We start from the raw sequence: 20948 nt of genomic DNA on the forward strand, positions 1-20948 counted from the left end.
TTTATGCGAAAGCCGGTCCCGGTCGGAATGTTCACAAAAGGGTTTTCTGTTGTTGCATTTCGATGGTTGGAGAGTTGGGCGGGAAATGTTTCCGATATGAAATATAATCCAATTGCAATGTGCGAAGAGCAGCACGATTTGCGGATTCTGCACTGTTGATTGGGAAAAAGGCCAACCTTATCCAATTTGTTGCAAGCCCTTGTTTGGATTCTGGGGGTAAACCCTTCTTTTGAAGGGATTTAATTTATGTTTCGTGTGCAAATTGTTTGGAACGATGGTTTTCAAACTGAATCTCAATTTCAGTTTAATTTATTAACGTGAATTTTTCACTTATTTTAGCAACATTTTCTCACTTATATTTGAGGTAATTTTAAATTTCTTTCCAACTCCGCTTTGTTTCCTTGTGCAAACAGTTTAGTGTACTCTTCCCTCCCAGTGGGGTTCTCCTTTGGTGTGATACTTTGCCAACGTAGTCCACGGTTGACTGGAACTACACGGCTCAGAACACGGTCGGTACGGTCCCAGCGTGGCCATCTTCATCGTGGTGCATTTGAAGAAAAAAGGGAAGCCTCGCAATAATCTCTTCCCTTAAAAAGGCCACTCAGTGCTTTGTGGGATTCTCTCCAGAACGGTTCTTCTTGGATTTCGCATGATTTTTTTGGCTTCTGGAATGTTTTTCGGAAAATGTCTAAGGCACTTATTGAAAAATATTTTTTCAATCAGACAAAAGACAGTTAAATAAAATCTTTGATTCTTTTCATACATTATGTTTCAAAAGATATATCAATTTCTCAAAGAATTCCCAACCAACGTTGACCATAATACTGTCCCAATCAACGTTTCTCTTTTCGTTGAGAGCTGTGGTCCACGACTGAAGAAGGTTGGCAAACAAACGCTAATTGATTGGTCACGTCCGTGTTCCCGGACCGATTGAATCCTTTCTTTGGTTCTCTCTTCTTTTTCCTCTACTATGGATGCCTTTGACCTAATAAGTGTTTCCGTTTTTTTCAACTCAAAAAAAAAAAATAGAGGGGAAAAAAGGAAGCCTTTCTTGCTTTATTTTCGTCGATGTTGGAGTTGGAGAAAATTTCAAAAGAATTTCTTCAATTTTAATTATTAATCAAGCTTTCCTCACAACTACAGCATCTCTCCAGCGGATGTTTGTTCTTCCCACGAACTGACCCCCACCGTATCGATTTCCCTCGATTAATTGGGCCATAATTGAAAAGGATAATAAATTTAGCGTCCGTTGTTCACGTTCGGCGCGATATAATGAAAAACGTACGTGGTAATTGCGATCATGCCCTGAATTGTGGTGAATATTTTGTTGTTTTTTTTTTGTTGTTGTTGGTTCCCACTTTGTACACAACATATCGGTGAGCCCCATCAATATTGGTTGGAAAATAACTCCCCGTCAATTGAGAGCACATGCAATTTTCAGTACTAAATTTAGTGCGGAAAATTGCAACACTAAATTGCTGGAGTTCTCGCAAATTAATTGGCCAATAAAATGTGGGGTCTGGGGTCAACCACATTTCCGCGTGCTCAATTAGAGCTTTTGAAAACTGGGGAGATCGTATTAAAGTAGCTTTAAAGTGTCTCTCTGTGGGGGTGTTTAAAATCTCATTAATCGATGATGCCCACGTGCGAAACGCAAGCCATCGCGATGGATCAATATCGCGAGCGGTCGTTGCTACCGTGAGGAATCCCATAAAATCCTCCAAGGATTTTCCTTCCAAGAAGTTGATGCTCTAAATGGGAATTAAACAGGGGTTAATGGAGTAAAACGAGCAAAAAATAAGCAAAAAAATCAATTTGATAAATTATATAAAGTTTTTTTTTAATTTCATGGTTAAAATTTGTCATGTCTTATTTTAAAGTTTTTAATAAAACTCAAATTCACCCCTACTGACCGCATCACTTCCTCTGAGGCATACTAACAAAAGAAGTTTGATTGACTTTTAATTACACGACACAGGCAAGCTTTCCGCAATGCTTCCCACCATAATTATTTGAACACACAATTCAATAGGTTAAAAAAACAGGTTTGTGTTGTGGATTCTTTTCGGCTGTTCTTAAGCCATTTATGAAAAATGAATGCAGATCAAGCTGATATTATTTCATACAAAATTTTATATTTGTATTTATTGTTAAGCTTATTGAATTATATTTTAAAATATTTTCACAGAATGATGAGCAAACAATATTATCAAATCCTATCATTTAAAACGTTATCACTCTGAAAAGCTAAAAAAAGAACAAACATGGGGCAGTAGAATGAAATCATCAAAATAAACAGCCCATTGTCACTGTTCTTTTCTAAACACGTGGCTCGGCGAATGATGCAATGTTAGAATGACCCAACTGATATTTTTAGATATGCTTGATGTGAGACTTTATGTAGTTGTTTCTTGTTTCTATGAATGTATTATGCATGCTTGGCAACACTTTATTTGAATTCTTACAATTAGTATTTTTTCATGGTATTTTAAACTGAATCCTGTAATAAAATATACTTTCCGGTTTAAGCCCAGGTTTCTTTTTTTTTCAAAAAAATGGAAAAAATACACTTTAAAAAAAATTTACTAAAGGCTGATTTAATTGTTTTTATCTAATACCATTTCAATAACAAATATCAAAAATAAATAAAATATAAAAAAAATTAAATAACAAACCATAGTCTCAAAATTTGAATGCAAAAATTATTTTAAAATGCATTTTACACTAGTTCAGTTGTTTTGCAATCATTAGTTTAAAAAAAAGTAAGATGTGACGAAATCAAAAAAAAAAAAATGCGGAAAAAAACTTTTTGCGATAAACCGGGCAGACGGGCAGAATTCATGCCATTTTAAAAACAAATACTGTTCAAAACACAAAAAGTGTTATGAAATCTTCTTGAAAATCCATTTTTTAATAAGGGTTTAATAACAGTTTATGTTATCGTATCAAAATTTGTTATTGGTCTGATATTGTTTGAAAGCCAAAACAACTTTGGAATAACATTTTTTGTTCCAACTGTATTGGAATGATCAGATTAATTGTTAAAATAACAAAAAATAATAACAAAGATTTGTTCCAAGAATCACTAAAAATGTCTGTTATTACAATAACAATCCAATAACAAAAAAATATAACGACGAATAACAAATCTTGTTATAAATAACATAAAATGTTATTGGCCTAGTATTTTCAAATATCAAAAAATGTTATTCCCAAGTTATTTCCGTCTGCTCGGGAATAAACATCGAAAATTTTCAAAAATTCAAATATGTTTAAATCATCCTAAACATGCAGTTTCTATAAAAGATGCCGATTTCACGCATTTTTAGTTTTTTTTAATCTTTTTATTTGGCTCAAACTTTGTGAAGACCTTCCATATGACCCAAAAATCTTTCTTATTCGTAGGTTCACCAATACAGGTCTTCATTTAATTTTGTAAAAAAAAAGATATAATCTGTACGATTTGAAGGATTTTTTTTTGACTGATTCGGTATCTTTGCCAAAGTTTAAGGTATTGACAACGACTTTTAAAAATAAAATAAGGTTTTTTTTTGCCAATTTGTAAATCCTTTTTTAATAAAATTTAAATTTCCCAAAATCTGCTTTTTTAAATTTATTTATTTTTTCGGAGAAAAACACGCAACTTTCGAGCCACATAAAATTACGGACAAAAAATTTGTTCTTTGAAAAAAAAAACCCTTCAAAAAAATTCTTCTCAATAAAAAATTTAATTAGTTTTATTTGAAATTTAAATGCTTCCAAAATTTTCAAGTTATACAGTCCAGACTCGATTATCCGAAGGTCTTGGTAAAATTTTAACTTCGGATAATCGAATCACGAAAAAAGAAATTTTTCCAAGTGTTATTTTCGATTGTTGAGCTTTAGTATGACCCTTAAACTTCTCTAAAATGATTTAGAATTTTTAAATCCAAGATTGCGGCCAAAAAGGGGATGATGAAATATTGAAAAAATGCATTTGTTAATTTTACAGGTAATCGACCATTCAAATTTTACTAAAATGGGGTCGCAGAACTCGAATTTGATGTTTAAAGTAAGAAAAGAAAACATTTTTTTGTTCGTGATTCGATTATCCGAAGTCTCATACAAACCTTCGGATATTCGAACTGGCTGAACATAAACGCTATAATTTTAGTTTTTGGTGATTTAAAATTGGACAATTTGTTGCTGTGTTAAAAATCCTTTCAAAGAATAAAAATTTACATAATTTAGTTCTCTAGTTAAGTGTCATCCAATACAACATAAATTTTCAAAAGAATATAGCTCGGCAAATATTCTTCGAATTTTGAATGTGAAAAAAATCAAAACATTTGTGAAATTTTCCTATCTTTCCTAAAAAAAATATTTAAAAATTATAAAAAACTTGCTAATGTTTGAAAACGACCTGACTATTGATTTTCAATCATTCCAAATTTTTAGCTTGATTTGAAAATTTGAAAAAATATTTTATTGGTGAGATCGGAAAATTTTGATTTTTTTTATTAGATTTAATTACTGAAAAATGGGTTTTAAATTTATGTGAATAATTATGTTTTTCTCCAACCATCATTCAAAGCTATCTGTAAGTATTGTGCCTGAAATTCGTTTGAACTGGGTTTGTTAATAAAACTCTCGAAGCACTAATCAAAAAAATTTACAATTTGTATGCAATTTGTTCTACTGAATTCCCAATTAATTTAGAGATTTTTTGAATTATTTTTTAAAAACACATAATATCTATTATTTACAAACATATTTTAATTACTCCTGGTGGAAAATTGTCGAAAACGCATTCTGTTTTCCGATTCGAAGTCATGTTCATTGAGAAAATCATGACACTTTGAGAATATTGAGAATTTTGAGAATTATCTATTTAACAATATTTTCTGAATTAAAGATAACTAACTTTTTAAACTTTTAAAAATTTTATAAAGAAATAATAGAAGTACTTTGAACACTTCTCTACCACGGTCAAAATGATTTCATGCCATTCCGTACGTATTTAATTTGTACTCTTCATTTTGCGGAAAAATCTCAAACCTATCAAAGTCACCCCTTTTTACGGTATTTAAATAGCATATCAGAAAAATAATTCTAGTCTCATTGATTTCTCGAAACTTTATAAGAAAATGGATAATATCCAGTTTCCGGTCAAAGTTTTATTTTTATTTATTTTTGGACGATTATTCTTTGGATTAAGATGTTCTGTATTTTGAAAATGAGAAAAGTAAATTAAATTACTCCTTACAATATACTTTTTAGGTAAAATTAATTCATCACGTGTCCAACTAATCTTTTGTTACAAATCTGCTGCCATGTTATTAACTTTATCAGTAATGTTCAATGCAATGAAATTGAATTCAAGGTTACACTACAGCTGACGTTTATCAATCTCAAGTGTTAGATCAACAGATCGATAACGTGCGTGATTCATTAACCGTAACTAGCTTACGCTTCCGTTAGTTAGATTGTAGTTTCACAGCAGAATGGTGTCCCTCAAATCATTTCGCACTTTGGGCCGGCTGTACGCCTGGGTGATGTTCCTGGTTTCGCTGGGAGTAATAATAACGTTAAAACTGGACAAAAGTGAGCAGCTCAAGTGTTTGATGTTAATTTTGTGAAACATGTGTTTTTGTTTTGTTTGTTTTTAGATGCCACCGGTACGATAATTTCAACTGTTGTCGATAGAATTGATGTTCAGCTGGCGATAGCGTTTTGGTTTAATCAGAGTAATTTTGAACACATTATGCTATCACTTTGTGCACCTTTTACGCAAAGTGTCATTTACGTGGTTGCCGCTGCTATTTTCGAAATTGCAATTGTCTGTGTAAGTCTAGTTCTAGGTCGTTTAATTTTTGCTACAAAGATTTTTTTTTCAGAAATTCGCCATTCTTGTTTCACTGTACGAGCTCTTTTTCTTTATAATGTCAATTATAGATTTAATAGTATTCATAATACTGTTTAAATATTTTCGAGGAATGTACGTTGACGTTTCAGAAGTGGAAAGAGCTCTTTATCTAATATTTGCTGGGTGGATTTGTAAGTACAAGAATACAATTGTTTAAAATTTATCAGCATGTTCTTCTTCACAGTGTACGTAATTACAATTTCGTGGCTCTTGAGAGGCGTTTCCCGGTACATCGATGCTGTGAACCAACCACCAACACTTGTTAGTTACGGAGACGTCGTTGTCACAGAGTTTGTAAGTGTGAGTGCAACACAGGTTCGCTATTGACACTCTTAACTTTTTGTTTTTAAGATACTCTTGAAAAACTCGTTTAAATACGTCAATAATCAATAAACTTATATAAAAAGTTAGAAAAATGCATTTTTAATACATAGTTTAAGCACATTTTCTTAATTAATTTCAACAAATAATTACTCAAAAATTAAACAAGCATTGTAGCTGCTCTTCAACCCCCTCAACTTTAATCCTCGGTGGTGACCCAGATACCGTCCCGACATCAATTGCAGTTGTCAACGGCAGCACCTTCCCCCTTTTCGTTGAGAGTGACCAGAGTGTGGCCACCACACTGATCAAAATCCATAAATCTTGCCCTTCATAACGGAAATGGCTAGAAACAGCAGCAGCAGTGCATCGTGAATGTAATAGTCACAAATTTCAAACGTGCTGAAGTGATGATAAACGGTTCTGCTGCTTTAGGGGCAGAGGCAGCTGGGAAGGATGCATCGTCTGGGACATTTTTCTTGCTTTATGGTCAAACGGAACGTTGCTTCATGTTCCCCATGTTGCTCTTTTAAATTATTTGGACCATATGTGATTAAAATATCACTTGGCTTAGAATGGCTCCAAATCACGTGCAAAAATATATGTCATATTTTGAAATGAAAATCAGTTAAAAAACATCAAATTTTGTTTGATAAAAATAATTTTAAGACTGAATTATTCCATCAAAAGAGGAAACGTATTTTTTACACAGTTGCGTTTTGAATCAACAATACTTTTAACCGCTTGTGGAGAAGTTGTTCTAAAAGCTGTTGAAAAACTACATGCTTATATGTTAAGCTCACAGCAGAAACTCTTTCTTCCTATACAGATCCATAATGCCACACTACTTTGCAAAAAAAGCTAAAAGGTCCAACCTTTCAACGTGAAAGCTCATCCCACTTTGCGACCATAGAAGGTGACCGGGAAAAACACTGTAAATTACTGCCCTGACCCAAGGAACCACTTGCACTCCCTGTTGGTCATAAAATACATCCTCCCAAGGGAGGGTTCGGAGGACACTCACGTGTGGTCAGCTGTAATCCCTTGTGGACACACACACACAGAAGCTCTAACCACGGTGGAAAATTGAAAATTGAAAAACCAGACATCGGATTTGGGACAGTTTGGAACCTGTCTCGTTAAGGTTTGATTTACGGTTGCAATCTAGATTGGCAACCAAGCAACAAATAGGTCAGAATCGATCAAAATGAAAAGCTTATTGGCTACTTTCTCTATTTTTCATTTTCCTCAGTAGAATAACCTATTATTTACAAGGCCCCCACAAATTCATTGAGGCAAAATAAATCAGTGCGGAATCACATCAACATCATCCCACATCAAACTGTGCTCTTTTTTTCCCCGAGTCCCCACCAGATTGCGTCAGATGGCTTCTGCCAGCATCCATCTTCGTTGAAGAGAGAGTGAAAAAAATGTGGAAAAAAGTTAAGCTGCGTACGATGCCATAAGATCCCAACTTTATCCGTCCTTTGGCGATGTCGTCGTCGTTTTACTTGTTGGAAGGAAGGTGATATCCCCGACCAACCATTCAACCAACAAACACACAACCACTCACACAACAGGTATCAATCAAAACGTCATTATGATGATATTAAAATTCAATTATCCGTAGGATGGGTATCCTTTTTTCTACCTTTCTCTTTTTTTCCAACCCCAATCTGGGCTTTGGCTTGTTCGAGGAAAAAGTTTACATTTTGTTTTGCCTGCTGGGCTTTGAAAAGGTTTTTTTTTCTCGTTTCATTCACAATGCGGTATTGGAGTTTAAGGAATATTGAGAAATTTACTTGTATTATGTACTCTGGGAGTTTTTTTTGTATTTTTTCAATTCCCGAATTTGAACAATTTTCATATGAAACACCTTTTAAATTTAGTTTTTAATTATAATTTCTTTTAAAAAAGGTGATTGCAACCATTTTGTATCTTTTACAATTCTGTACATACACCAAACACAGAAATGTAACATACAAAATTTAAAACTATTTAACCCTCTACTGCCCAAATTTTTTTTTCTAAAATATTTTTTTTCCCTTGTTTTGGAGGTCATTTTGAGCAACTTTTGTTCTACGAAAAACTTTACTTCTCTTGTTTTATGTTTTTCTTGTTTTATTTTTAGTATTTTAATATGCATTTATCTTGTTTAGTTTATGTTTGTTTTTGGTAGTATTTGGCCTATTCTACCATTCTATAATTACATTTTGCCTATCTAATTTTTTCACGTTTTTACAGTCACTTTTTCAATTTTTTGCATTTTTTTTCACATTTTCTGCTATAGAATGGCACCATCATCATTTAAATTGCAAAAAATACGTAGAGGCATAGTCTGGGACACTACAAAAATTACTGCATACTTCTTTTTACTGAAAATATAGGAAATGTTTGTAAAAAACTCAGCCAAAGTTGACCCCTAAAAAATTGACATTTTTAAAATCATTGGCAAAGTCACATGAAACAAGTAAAACTTCCAACCCTGAAATTTTCTAAAATTTTGAGAGTTCTTCTTTCCAATGCTTTTTGAAGATCAAAAATCGGTTGGAAAATTGATTTTTGGCGATTTTTTAGATCGAAGCCCGTCTAAAGGCGGGGTAAGGTTGTAGAGGGTTAACTCAAAAATTAAATGCTCACATCTTTGGGACATTGTAAGGGTTTTATTCTATATTCTTTTATAGTTCAACAACTCTTTATTTGAAGAATTTTATTATCTCGTTGTTGTCGTGCTATCTTATCGCACGTGCATTTTGGGTTAAATTGAGTTAATAACGTCATTTTGTGCCTCACATTTTGACCTTCACAGATCCCCAAAATTTGATTTCAAACCTGAGATATTCAATTAAAACCGAAAAAACACCGTGCATTGTTGTCATTTTTCATATGAAAGAAGTTTCAATCTTGTCGTCCTATTTTGTCACACCCTGAAAATTGATGTAAGTGCGACAAGTGGCCAAAGGAATGTCAGGTCAAAACGCGTTTGACACACGTACAAGTCCGATTACCGCAAACATTTGTAATTATAACTTGGTACGTCAGCAACCAAACTTCGAGACAATGCACAGATTGGTCAACCAACTATTTTATTTTGTTTATACAAGGTCAAACATTGAAAGGTTTTTTTTTTTATGGAACGTCAAAAATTGACGTTCGACAAGATAGCACGACAACCTCGATCTGTTTTATTTCAGAATAAAAATGTCAAATATTCTTCCACTGCCATCTTGGGCTTCATTTTGGATTATCCGCAATTTTTTTTGGAGCATTTGCTATTTTCGAGTTTTATGCCTTAAGTATTCGATTTTAAATCGAATTTGCAAACGAAAAGTACTTTGGTTTTTTTAGAAAAGTTTGTTTACTACAATTACTTAAAAAACTTCATCATCCCGGTACGAGAATTAAACTCACGACCTCTGGTCGTGAACCCCAGCACGCCGCTAGTCGAAACCCATCCCCTACCGGTCAGTATTCCCAGTGAGCATATTTACTCTTTTAAGGGATCTGACTTTGCCGAGCCAGACAGGAATCGAAACCATCAACTTCCGCTGCTTCCGCTTACAAGGCGAAACCCGTAACCTCACGGCCACGGAAGCTCGGCTGAAAGCATTGCACAGTGGTCCAGATAGCAATATTAAGTGAAAAACTGATTTGCGAAAAATGGTGAAGTTCTGGAGCTTTGGTGTCTTCAGAATAGATTTTTCAAATGGAATGTGGCAACTTTTGATCTGGTTGAAAATTAGGGTGGTTCACTTTTTTAACTTTTCAGGAATATTTTTGGTTTTTTATTGTCTTCTAGAAAGTAGCTGGGCTTGCCAATCCAAAAAACGAACGAATCCAACACGCAGAAAAATAAGGCATAAGGCAATAAGGCAACGTCAAAGCAACTTTTTCAAAACAACGAAAGATTTTTGTGGAATTGAGAAAATCAAGATTTGTTTCAACGCAAAATTGTCGTTGATTATATTCAACAAAAAATTTGTTGAATCAAACCTCGTACAGGCTGATCGTACAAAATATTTTTCTGCGTGAAGCAACTTTGTCGAAGACACCAACCTTTTATCTTGCAATCTACGCCTTCTACGATCAAATTTAAGAAAGCATCTGAGCGAACCTTCAAAATTCAATGATTTGAACGTAGCAATTCAGGGTTAAGTTTTAGAGAGTAGTGAGTTTCGGGGCTTAATTAGAGCTCTAAAAGAACATTTTTTTTAAATAAAATTTGGACTCGAGGGCTTACAGTTTTTAAAGGTTAAAAGATTTAAAAGATTCAAATTTAAAACATAATTAAAAAAATGTTGATGAAAAGCATTATTTTAATCTTCTCTAAGTGGCATGATTTTCTTAATAAACATAATTTTGAATCAGAAAATGGAATGCATTTTCGAATTCTTTGGGCAATTTTACATTAGGAGAAGGTAAAATAAGTTTGTAAATAATAAATATTAGCTACCCCGAATTTTAAAAATAGAATTTTTAACGTAACTATTTCTTAAACACTATTGAAAAAACTATTTTTTTTAAATAGTTCATGGACTTTGTGTGGCCTACCCCAGTACATGTTTTAAAAATAATAATCTTGAGAAAAACCTTAGCGGTTAGAAAATATTCCAAAAATAAATTGAAATTCTATCAATGTCACCCCAGTTTATGGAATCTCGAAAAAGCGCCGGTCAAATTTTAAGCGCCAGGTTGCATTCGAAAGGGAAGATTTATCACTACAAACGCTGAAAAAAATCACGGGTATTTTTCTTAAACTCGAGATATTTTCATTTGAAAATGTCTAATTTTCAAAGTTAAGGGAGCACCCTAACAAAAAAGTGCTTCGATAACCAACCAATTTAAGCCATTTAGAACGCTTCCTTTATGCTAAAACTAAATCGATTACCCCGATCCTCCAAGCTCCCAAATCTGACCACCACAACCGAGTCTACCGAGCAGTAATGGCTAATACGCTCCAAAGTTGGTCTTTTGACCTGAAGAGATTGTCGTCACACCGGATGCCACCCTTTCCTTTATTTCTTCCGGTGGTGATGGTCGGTTCGATGACACCGTTTGACAATATGCGCTGTAAGCAGGAGCTCAGAACATGGTAATGGCCTCTATCAAAGTATCGAGAAAAAACTAAGAGAACATGTTGCTTGCAGCTTCTACCGTTTCCGGGTTTCTTTCGAGGTAAGATGGGCTAGTCATAAATTATGAAACAGCAGCAACAGACTGTCGGTGAACTTTGTCTCTTACGCCCACTAAGTTACATCGGATGTTGGACCATTTTGGCTTATCGATAACGTTTTGCCGTTCTTTTTTTGTGTGGTTCTTTGAATACCATACAAGGAAAAACAAATTTCCCCTATGGTGTATGTTAGAGAACAACTTTTCTCGTTAAGTTAATGTGGTCTTTCGTGGTGGAAACGAATGGAAAAGTGATACTTTACTCTGTCACGCGATGCAGTTGTTTAACGTGGGAAAATTTCAACACCAGGTTATGCAAATAAAGGAGAAGCGCACAGCAAAATATTTATTTGACATTCGTCAACATTTTGAGGAAGTGTTTTGCAAACCAACACTTCCTGTTGATTTATGCGTAGAAGTTATATTGATTTTGGAACAAACTGAAATGTACTGAGAAGCCCTCAGTAAAGTAAAAGTAAATCTTTCCCAGTTCCTGAGGCGAACACCCTTGAAGAGTATCGGGGCCGGCATTTACAAAGCGGATTCAGTGGCAGTATTTAACTCAACTAATGTTAACATGTTAAGGTTAATGTTAACATTCCATAGGTCGCCTTCCTAAGGTGTCGTTGATAAGGTCCAGTTTGTGACGATACACTACCTTCCCTTTACTAAGCAATCGAATCCAGAAGAGAAACGATCACCAGTTGTGTTGGTCCGAGCCGGGGTTTGAGCCCCGATCTACCGCTTACTAGACGGGAGCGTTACCACTAGGCTACGTTGCGCGGTCAAGCCCTCAGTGAGGATCTGACCAAATGTTATGCAACTGAATTTGCTCTTCCTAGAAAGCAGACAGATTGGTGGACATTGGACAATTTGATATTTTCACGAATAACATTTGTGATCATTAGGGTGACAATAAAAAAAATCGACATCAAGAATATCCCTGATTTGATTCCTTAGGCAAAAATAAGCAACTGTGAAATATTTTAGCGAAATCGATTAAGGGTTAAGGGTCCTTTTATCGTAGAAGTTGGAGAAAAAAATCGTTAATAACTCGTCAGGGTTAACTCGGATTATTCGGTCTTTAACAAAGTTGTTTTTCATAAATTTTTACATTAAAATCTCACACTTGACAATGATCCGACATATTTAACGCCACCTTTTGGCGGAATTTAGATATTTTTGCTTTTCCCCATACATTTTTTCGATTTTTTCCATACAAACTTCAACGATAAAAAGCGACCCTTAACCCTTAACCGATTTGGCTCAAAATTGGCACAGTTACTTATTTTTGCCTAAGGAATCAAGCCAAATGGTATCTCTAACGATTTTCCAAAATATTATTTTATTGGTGAAATTTGAAAAATATTTAAAAAAATTAATTGAATTCTTATCAACCACAGCACATTGAAAATTTTATGTTTTGCATCTCATATTTATAAAAGGAAGATTTTAATAATTATTTTTGAGCTTTAGAAATTTTTGAAATTTTAACAGCGTTTAGAGCACAGTTAGAGCAAAAAAAATTAAAAGTTGTCAAATCTTTGGTGCTCACCCCTAGAATGATAGATTAGGATTTCAGGAACAATATTTTCATACAACAAAAAAATCCCAAAAATGGTTTACAACTCGCGCGCGGAGCTTTAATGAAAAAAGTGCATTTTTCGAGTATTTTTCAGAAATGCGCGCAGGGCCGTAGCCAGGATTTTTGTTCGGGGGGGGCTTGGGTGCAAAAATTCAAGGAGTATAAAAATCAGCAAATCATTTATACCATCACTTGGTTTGTGGTATAATTATTGAGATGAATTGTAAAATTGTAATATAATGTATGCAAAAAAGTCTTCAAACATTTTTATATTAAGTTTTCAATGTCTTTATTGAAGAAACTCCTTCGTCATTTTTTTTTCTTTATTTTAACAGCTAGTTTGTATTAAAGGAGTAGAGAAAGTGTTTTTTTTTTTAACATTTTCTTGAATTGTTGATATGAAATCCAATTTCGTGATAAACGTCGCTAAATTTAAAATATACTTAACTTGAATCAAATTTTTGAAAGCAAAAAATTTTTTTTAAAGAAATATCGATTTATCTAACCATAAGTATTATGTTTTCTGTATTTTATACTGAGAGAAAAACCCACGAACAAACTGGTAAATTTGAACTATCAAATTTTAAACCGTCTGGATTTACATTTTCGGCTGTGTGATAATTGTGATGGTTTATCTGACATTTTTCATTTTTTCTAGCACAACATAAAACTCATAACTGGAATATTTGTTTTTCTTAAAATTTTATAAACAAACTTAAACAATGTTTTACTTTAATTGTTCTAAGCTATTGAATTTCATATTTTGCGAAGCTCCTGGTGCTCTCAAAAATAAATAATTTTAATGAAATACAAAAAAAAATATAATCGTTGAAATTTCAGCTTCTGAAGTGTCTCCATGGTAATTGGACGACCCTATAGGCCTATAATGGATATCTATTAATAAATAGATTTGAAGAAAAAAAATCAGTGCCTGTGTTTAATTTTAATGTGTTAAACAATTTAGATAAAATGTATTCAATTAATATTTAATGCCAAAATATTCACTGGAAGAATTGTTAATAATGCATATGTAACCATTTTTAAATGCATATGTAACCGTTAAAATTTTCCTCGATTGCATCAAACATTAAAACGATTCATGTTTAACTTTAATATTCCAACTAAACGCCATTTTCAAATTCATTACTATTTGTACTCTGAAAAATTAGTCCAGAATTTGAGCAAAAATAAAATTTTAAAACATGACAAAAAAAATCAATCGATCGTTGCAGTGCTGTTTATATTCGAAATTTAAAAAAAAATAAATTAAAAATAAAATTTTCTGATCGAATAAACGGTTAAATTTAAACCAAAGAGTATCAAAAAGACATTATTAAAGATATCCAGAGTAAAAATATTTAAAAGTCGATGAATTCATAGAAATCATTCATTTTTTATCGATAAAAAAATAAATCCACAGTAAGCTTTAAAGTGCATATTTCGTTAAAACACAAAAAATAACATTATCCAATTGATTGAAAATAGTGTACAAACTGTTTAACAAGTATTTCAATGAAAATGATATAACAGCAACATCAAGCAAAACATGATTTGTTCTTATCGTGTAAAGACTCAGAACCATTGGAGATTGATCTATTAGTTCTGAGACACATCTTCTTGAAATAAAATAAAATATACGATAAAAATTGTAAATGCGAACACGATTAACAAATTAAAATCTTCAATTCACTCATTTATTTATTTTGAAATAACTGTCAAAACCATATTATTTTTAAAATAAGTTTTAATAGCCAATATGATTTTACAAGATAAAGGGGAAAAATAATGTAAATTGGCTGTGGTGGTTCTAGAAAAGACTCTCTTAATATTTCTAAGCAAAACAAAAAAACACACAAATGAAATCCTTTTTTTCTATTTCTGGGATCTAATCATGTTTAACAATTTAGTAAAAAAAACGAAACTATTGGCACTACGCCCCCCGGGGCATGGCCTTCCTCTAACGTGGGATTTCTGCTCCAGCGCCTCTGACGAGACAGGAGAAACCGGGACCGACGTTTTACTTCACCATCCGATAGAAGCTCAGTGGATAAGGCGGGAATCGAACCCGCGTCTCATAGCATCATCGGGATCGGCAGCCGAAGCCGCTACCCCTGCGCCACGAGACCCACTTAACAATTTAGTATTGTAACCATTTATTAAAATCGATGTTTGTTCAAGCAATATCTTGACTCTGGGAACAAAATCCTGCACATTTTATGGTTTAGATATTTTATATTTACGAAACCTTGCTAAATTAAAAATAAAGAAAACTTTATGTAAGAATTCATAAATCTATTAGTTTTATCCTGTAAATCTAATCTTAGTCTGCACTAGAATTCAAACATACCAATATTCGAAGCATCAAAAAATTTAGATTATTAAAACATAATTTATTGAAATGATTGAAAATTATTTTTTGAATATCTTTATTTAAAAATGATAAAAAATGTTTCTTTTATAATTTAAGGATTTTTTTAGTTGTAATTATTTTATAATTTTTTAAGTTTTTGATTTTTTTCATTTTTGGAATTTCTGATTTTTTTGAAATTACCATGTGTAATTATTATCTTAAATTTTTGATGTTTTGAAAGTAAAGAATACTTTATGTAAGAATTCTTAAATCAATTAGATTTTTCCTGTAAATCAAATCTTAGTCTGAATGTTGCTACAAGAACTATATTTTACATTTAAACGAAAATTTTAACGGCCCAGAAAAGGTTTACGAAAAGACTTCTCTTAAGCGGTATGCAGCTGAAAAGGAACAGAAACAAAAAGCGTCGTTTGATATTTCTTCGGGTGCAATATGTGTTGATGAAATTTTGATTTGTTTATTTGAATGCGACTGAAAATAACGTTTGAAAATAATGTATTCGCTTAAATAATATTGAAGAATTGCCTCATGAAGCTGACTGTCAAATCATAAAATGCTGAAAAAAGGGAAAAGCCATTACAATAATCACTTAATTTTCTGGTAAAAATAAATAAATTTAGGAATACTATTTAGAATTCAAACATAAAAATATTTAAAGCATAAAAAATTTAAGATTGAAAAAAAATAATTTATTGAATTTTGAATAACTAAATTTAAAAATGATATTTTTTTTAGTTTAGGTTTTTTTAAGTAGGGGAAATCTACCCTTTCCAATCAAACACCTATCTTCGTCATATGGAGAGTTTGATGCTCGATTAAAGCTCCAAAAATACTATTTGGGCTATAAACTTACCAGCAACAGCACCGCCTCGAGTAAGCACGCAAATGTATGCCACTTACTGGCCAAAAAGATCACATTTAATGCACTTTTGATCATAATTTGTATTTTGCGAGACCACTTCTCATCATTTTGTTGGCACATGTGACACAGTGACACACACGAGAATCCCTCAAACGCTTAATGAATATCGCCAAAATTAACTTTTCACTTTCGCTTACTTTTTCACGACGCTTAAGATATGAAATTGCTTCCAACTACCGGCAACATGTTCTTTTGATCATTAGTAAGGCACTCACTTGAAGAATAATCCCGAAAAATGTAATAAATTAGCAAGCGCCATCAAAAAAACAAACGCGCCAAGTCGTTTGACGTTTCAATTTTCACTTTGCATTCCAAACGAAGGCTGAAGAAAACCGAGCGAGAGACGAAGGCAAAAAAGAACAAAGGCTGGCCGTCAACACCACCAACAGCACAGCCAGCGATGCCAGGAAACTTTCCCTATAAATGCCACTTTTCGTGAGTGTTCGTTTGAACTGTCAGCGCAAATGGCAACACTCGACAGAGTGTTGGAAGAAAAAAGAACTAAGCCGATATTAGAAAAATGGGCGTGGCCCAATGCATTCGCCTCGATTAGAATACCCTTGGGAATTTTTTTTTGTTAAATGCTTGGTAAAGAAATAGAATAACTTTTAGTGAAAGTGAAAATAAACAGAAATGTTCACAAAAACTTGCTCTACTCGTTGGTGTACTTGGTTTTAGTAAAATTCAAGGGAGACTCTAGATTATCCAGCATCATTCAAACACGACCGCTTATTAGGATTAAAATGGGTAGATTTCCCCTATTAATTATTTTATTAATTTTTCAGTTTTAGATTTTTAAATTTTTGGAATTTCAGACTTTTTGATATTATTCTGTTGAATTGTTATCTTAATTTTTTTATGTTTTTCTTTGTCTTATACCAAAAAAAAATTAAATCAAAAATTATGAAAATTTAGAAATTTGAAATTGTAATTTTTTTAAATCTTTAATTAGCCGTTGCGAATATTATTCTGAAGTTTATGACACTAAACTCTGACCAAAGTCGAGAGGGTTAAAAATCAAAACTACAAGCTATGGTTTTATTATTTTAAAAGTGTTTCAAAACACACTTTAAATCAGTACAGTTGTTTTGCATCAATAGTTTTCAAAATATCTAGCTGAAGGCGAAATGTTTTTTTCGTGAAAAAAAACTTTCCGCGGTTCCGCGACATGTTACAAAAATTCTAAATATTTTTAAATGAGCCCAAACATGTCGTTTATGATTATCAAAGCAGGAAAAACATTTCAAATTTGTTTTCCGAACCGACCTGGTCGCTGGTCCTAAAAAGCCTTAATCGAAATAAGTTATGAATAAAAAAAAATGTTTTTAGTTGATTAGACTTCCATTTTCATTAAAATTGTGAAGCTATTTCTTTTTTTAAATATTGTATTTGCTCTCTGTTTTTTGGTCGATTTTGAAAAGGTGGCAACATAAACTTTCGAAAATATTTACAATTGATATTCAGAAATAAGAAATAAAAAAATAATAAAGAAATTTCAAAATTTTCAAAATGCGAATTCTAATCCGTAAAATCCAAAAAATAGAAATTAAATTGTTTAAAAATGAATCATTGATCAGAAATTATACAATTTGAAAATGATGTTTAATTAATTTAATTTCAGAGTTTTTGAATCCGAGCTAAAATTTTTCTTTACATTTTGAATATTTTTATCATCTTATTTCTTCCTTTAAAAATCGCAAGCTCATGCACAAAGTGAAAATTAGTTGATAATAAGGATTCACTTAGTTGATCTTCCGATTTTTGATATATTAAATAAAAATTGGAGATTGGCCAAGGTGGAAACTAAAAAATGTGACCAAAAGAAAGCATTTTGGACGAGTGGTTTCGGAAAAAAAGGTTTACGAAAAAGTAATAAAAAAATACACACAGATATTTCTCAAGCATTTTTCTCTAAGGTCTCAGATATGTAACTAACCATATTCTTAAAACCAAAACGATAAAATAAGAATTGTATTTCTGATAATAGTCAAAATTCACTCAAATGTTTCTCATATTAAATGCATTCGTTTTTGAAAACAAAATCTAAATATTTTTGAGAAATTATGATAAATTTTGAAACATGTAGAAAAAAAACATTTGTTAACAGTTTAATGGTTTTAATGCAAATAAAGGAGGGCTATTAATTTTACAGTCCAAGTTCGACTAGCCGAAGCCTCGATTATCCAAAGTTTCGATTATCCGAAGTTCGAAGGACTTCGGATAATCGAATTAGGAACAAATGAAATCGGCATGTTTTATTTGCTTGTTTTTAACATCAAATTCGGCATCTGCAACCACATTTTAGTTAAATATGAACAAATCTGGTGTTTTTTTAAAGGTCCAATACACCAAATTTTCAGTTTTTGCTTTTTGGGTGTTTTTTAATACCCCTGACTCAAGGCGGTTTAAAAAGCACCCAAAAAGCAAAAACTGGAAATTTGGTTTATTGGATTATTTAAAAAAAACACCAGAAATATTTCTTGACCTCCATTTTGGCCGCCATATTGAATCCAAAAATTCTAAATTATTTTATGATTCTTCAGGGGTCATACTTAAGCTCTACAATCAAAAACGACAACGAGATCTATGGATTTGTGCTGTCCCTATTCAGACTGTACTCCCGATTCACCCCAAATGACGGTAATTATTTCTATGTAGCCCCTTAGAGCAGTCCGCTCGGAAATTGCTATTTTCGAAGGTCAATAACTTTTTAGCAAAAAACCCAAAAAAATAAGGTGTCTTCGGGAAAGTTTTTCCAAATTTAAAGAAGATATTAGTTCTGAAAATTGGTAAGAACCGGATAGTTATTGCGCCTTCCATTGGTCAAAAACTGAAACAGTTGCTTTTCTCCATACAATTTGACGATTTTGCCCAAACTTGGTGGTCAGTGGTCAGAAAAAGCTCAAATTTTGGAACTTAGGCTAGTGATGGGTAAATCTTTGATTTCAGGGGATAGCCCCAAGTAAGTCTAGATTTGGACCACCCTAACCAATGTGATGCTAAAACTACAAGATAAATGAGATGTTACAGAATGGAACAATGTTCAAATCTGCAGCTCATTTTTTAATTATTGGATCCATAATCTACAAAAACTGAGCCCGGCAATGGGCAGGCAAATTACTTAGTTAGATCAATCAATTCTTGATTCTCTATCTTACTATCTTACAAATTATTTCTGGGAAGAGAACACACAATCATTGATTTGAGATTTTTTAAGGTAGTACAATTTAAAAAAAATTGGAAAAATTTCGGGGGGGGCTGCAGCCCGGTAGCCCCCCCCCTGGCTACGGGCCTGAATGCGCGTAACAATCATACTAAAGTCATTCAAATTTAGTCGCCTTGGGCTTCAAGTTATAGTTCAATGTCCCCTGAACAAATTCCTGTACAGACATAGTCTATAAAAGCTTGTGTTTGGGCATGGCAGGGCGTTTTAGGGAGAAAAATTGTATTTTATAGCTAAAAAAATAAAAAAATCACTCCCCAAAACGAGCCAAAAATTTTTGGGGCCAAAACTAATGCATTCAGCTAAAAGGAAATTTAACGGAGATCATTTTGCTTTTTTAACATTCAATTTATGTCTACGCAAAGCCGAGATATTCGCATTTTAGTGAAAAAAAAGCGACGAATTTTCAAAATTCTTAGTATATAGGCGCTTTTAGCATAACACATTGGCTACTATTATTACAAACGGGAAGGCATATATTTTGGATATTTTTATTTTGCTCGTTCAAAAACGATATTTATTTAATCTAGAATTTGTTTATAACATATTATGAAAAAACATGAGATTTACTCACAATGTGACGTAAACGACAAATAATCATAAAGCATAATTAATTTCATTAAAGTTCATAACTCCAAGCTGTGAACGTTTTTTTGCATGTACATTCGAATTGAACAAATTTATTTATAAATAACTTATTTTTTCAAAAAAAAATACCCATTAGAGCTTTATTTGTTCATATCGAGAAGATCACAGAGCAGTTCTTATAAATATATCGTTTACGTCACATTGGGAGAAAATCTCATGTTTTTTCATGAAATGTTAATAACAAATATCGTTTTTGTGCGAGCAAAATAAAAATATTCAAAATATATGCCTTCTTGTATGTAATCATAGAAGCCAATGTGTTGTGCTAAAACGCTTATATACTAAGAATTTTGGAAATTCGTCACTTTTTGTTCACTAAAATGCAAATATCTCGGCTTTGCGTGGACATAAATTGAATGCTAAAAAAGCAAAATCATCTCCGTAAAATTTCCTAATAGCTGAATGCATTAGTTTTTTTTTATCGTTTGGGGGGGGGGTTTGAAATTTTTTAGCTAAAAAATACACATTTTTCTTTTTAAAACGCCCTGCCATGCCCGAACAAAAGCTTTTATGGACTATGTCCATGCAGGAATTTGTTAAGGGGACATTGAACTATAACTTGAAGCCCTAAGGCGACCAAATTTGAATGACTTTAGTATGATTGTTACGCGCATTTCTGAAAAAGTACTCGAAAAATGCACTTTTTTTATTCAAGCTTCGCACGCGAGTTGTAAACCATTTTTGGGAATTTTTTGTTGTATGAAAATATTGTTCCTGACATCCTAATCTATCATTCTAGGGGTGAGCACCAAAGATTTGACAACTCTTAATTTTTTGGGACGGCCAAATGCCCAACCTTTT

At 32.7% G+C, this 20948-nt stretch overlaps 2 protein-coding genes across 10 annotated transcripts in view; one reads left to right on the forward strand and one right to left on the reverse strand.

Moving 5' to 3' along the window:
- The window catches only part of LOC120422320 (diuretic hormone receptor-like), a 185981-nt gene that overhangs the window by 114002 nt on the left and 51031 nt on the right, over positions 1-20948 (reverse strand). The gene's annotated exons all lie outside the window — the stretch shown is intronic.
- LOC120422321 (uncharacterized) lies at positions 5435-6312 on the forward strand. Of its 2 annotated transcripts, XM_039585713.2 has the most exons (4): positions 5438-5583; positions 5649-5824; positions 5877-6036; positions 6090-6312. In XM_039585713.2, exons 1-4 carry the CDS (start codon positions 5484-5486, stop codon positions 6230-6232), a joined length of 579 nt encoding a protein of 192 aa, XP_039441647.1. In that variant the 5' UTR covers positions 5438-5483; the 3' UTR covers positions 6233-6312. The 2 variants fall into 2 exon arrangements, with proteins under 2 accessions (XP_052565773.1, XP_039441647.1); XM_052709813.1 differs by lacking the exon at positions 5877-6036 and having other exon boundaries at positions 5435-5583.

Source organism: Culex pipiens, chromosome 3, assembly GCF_016801865.2.
Source record: "Culex pipiens pallens isolate TS chromosome 3, TS_CPP_V2, whole genome shotgun sequence".
NCBI classification, from domain to species: domain Eukaryota; kingdom Metazoa; phylum Arthropoda; class Insecta; order Diptera; family Culicidae; genus Culex; species Culex pipiens.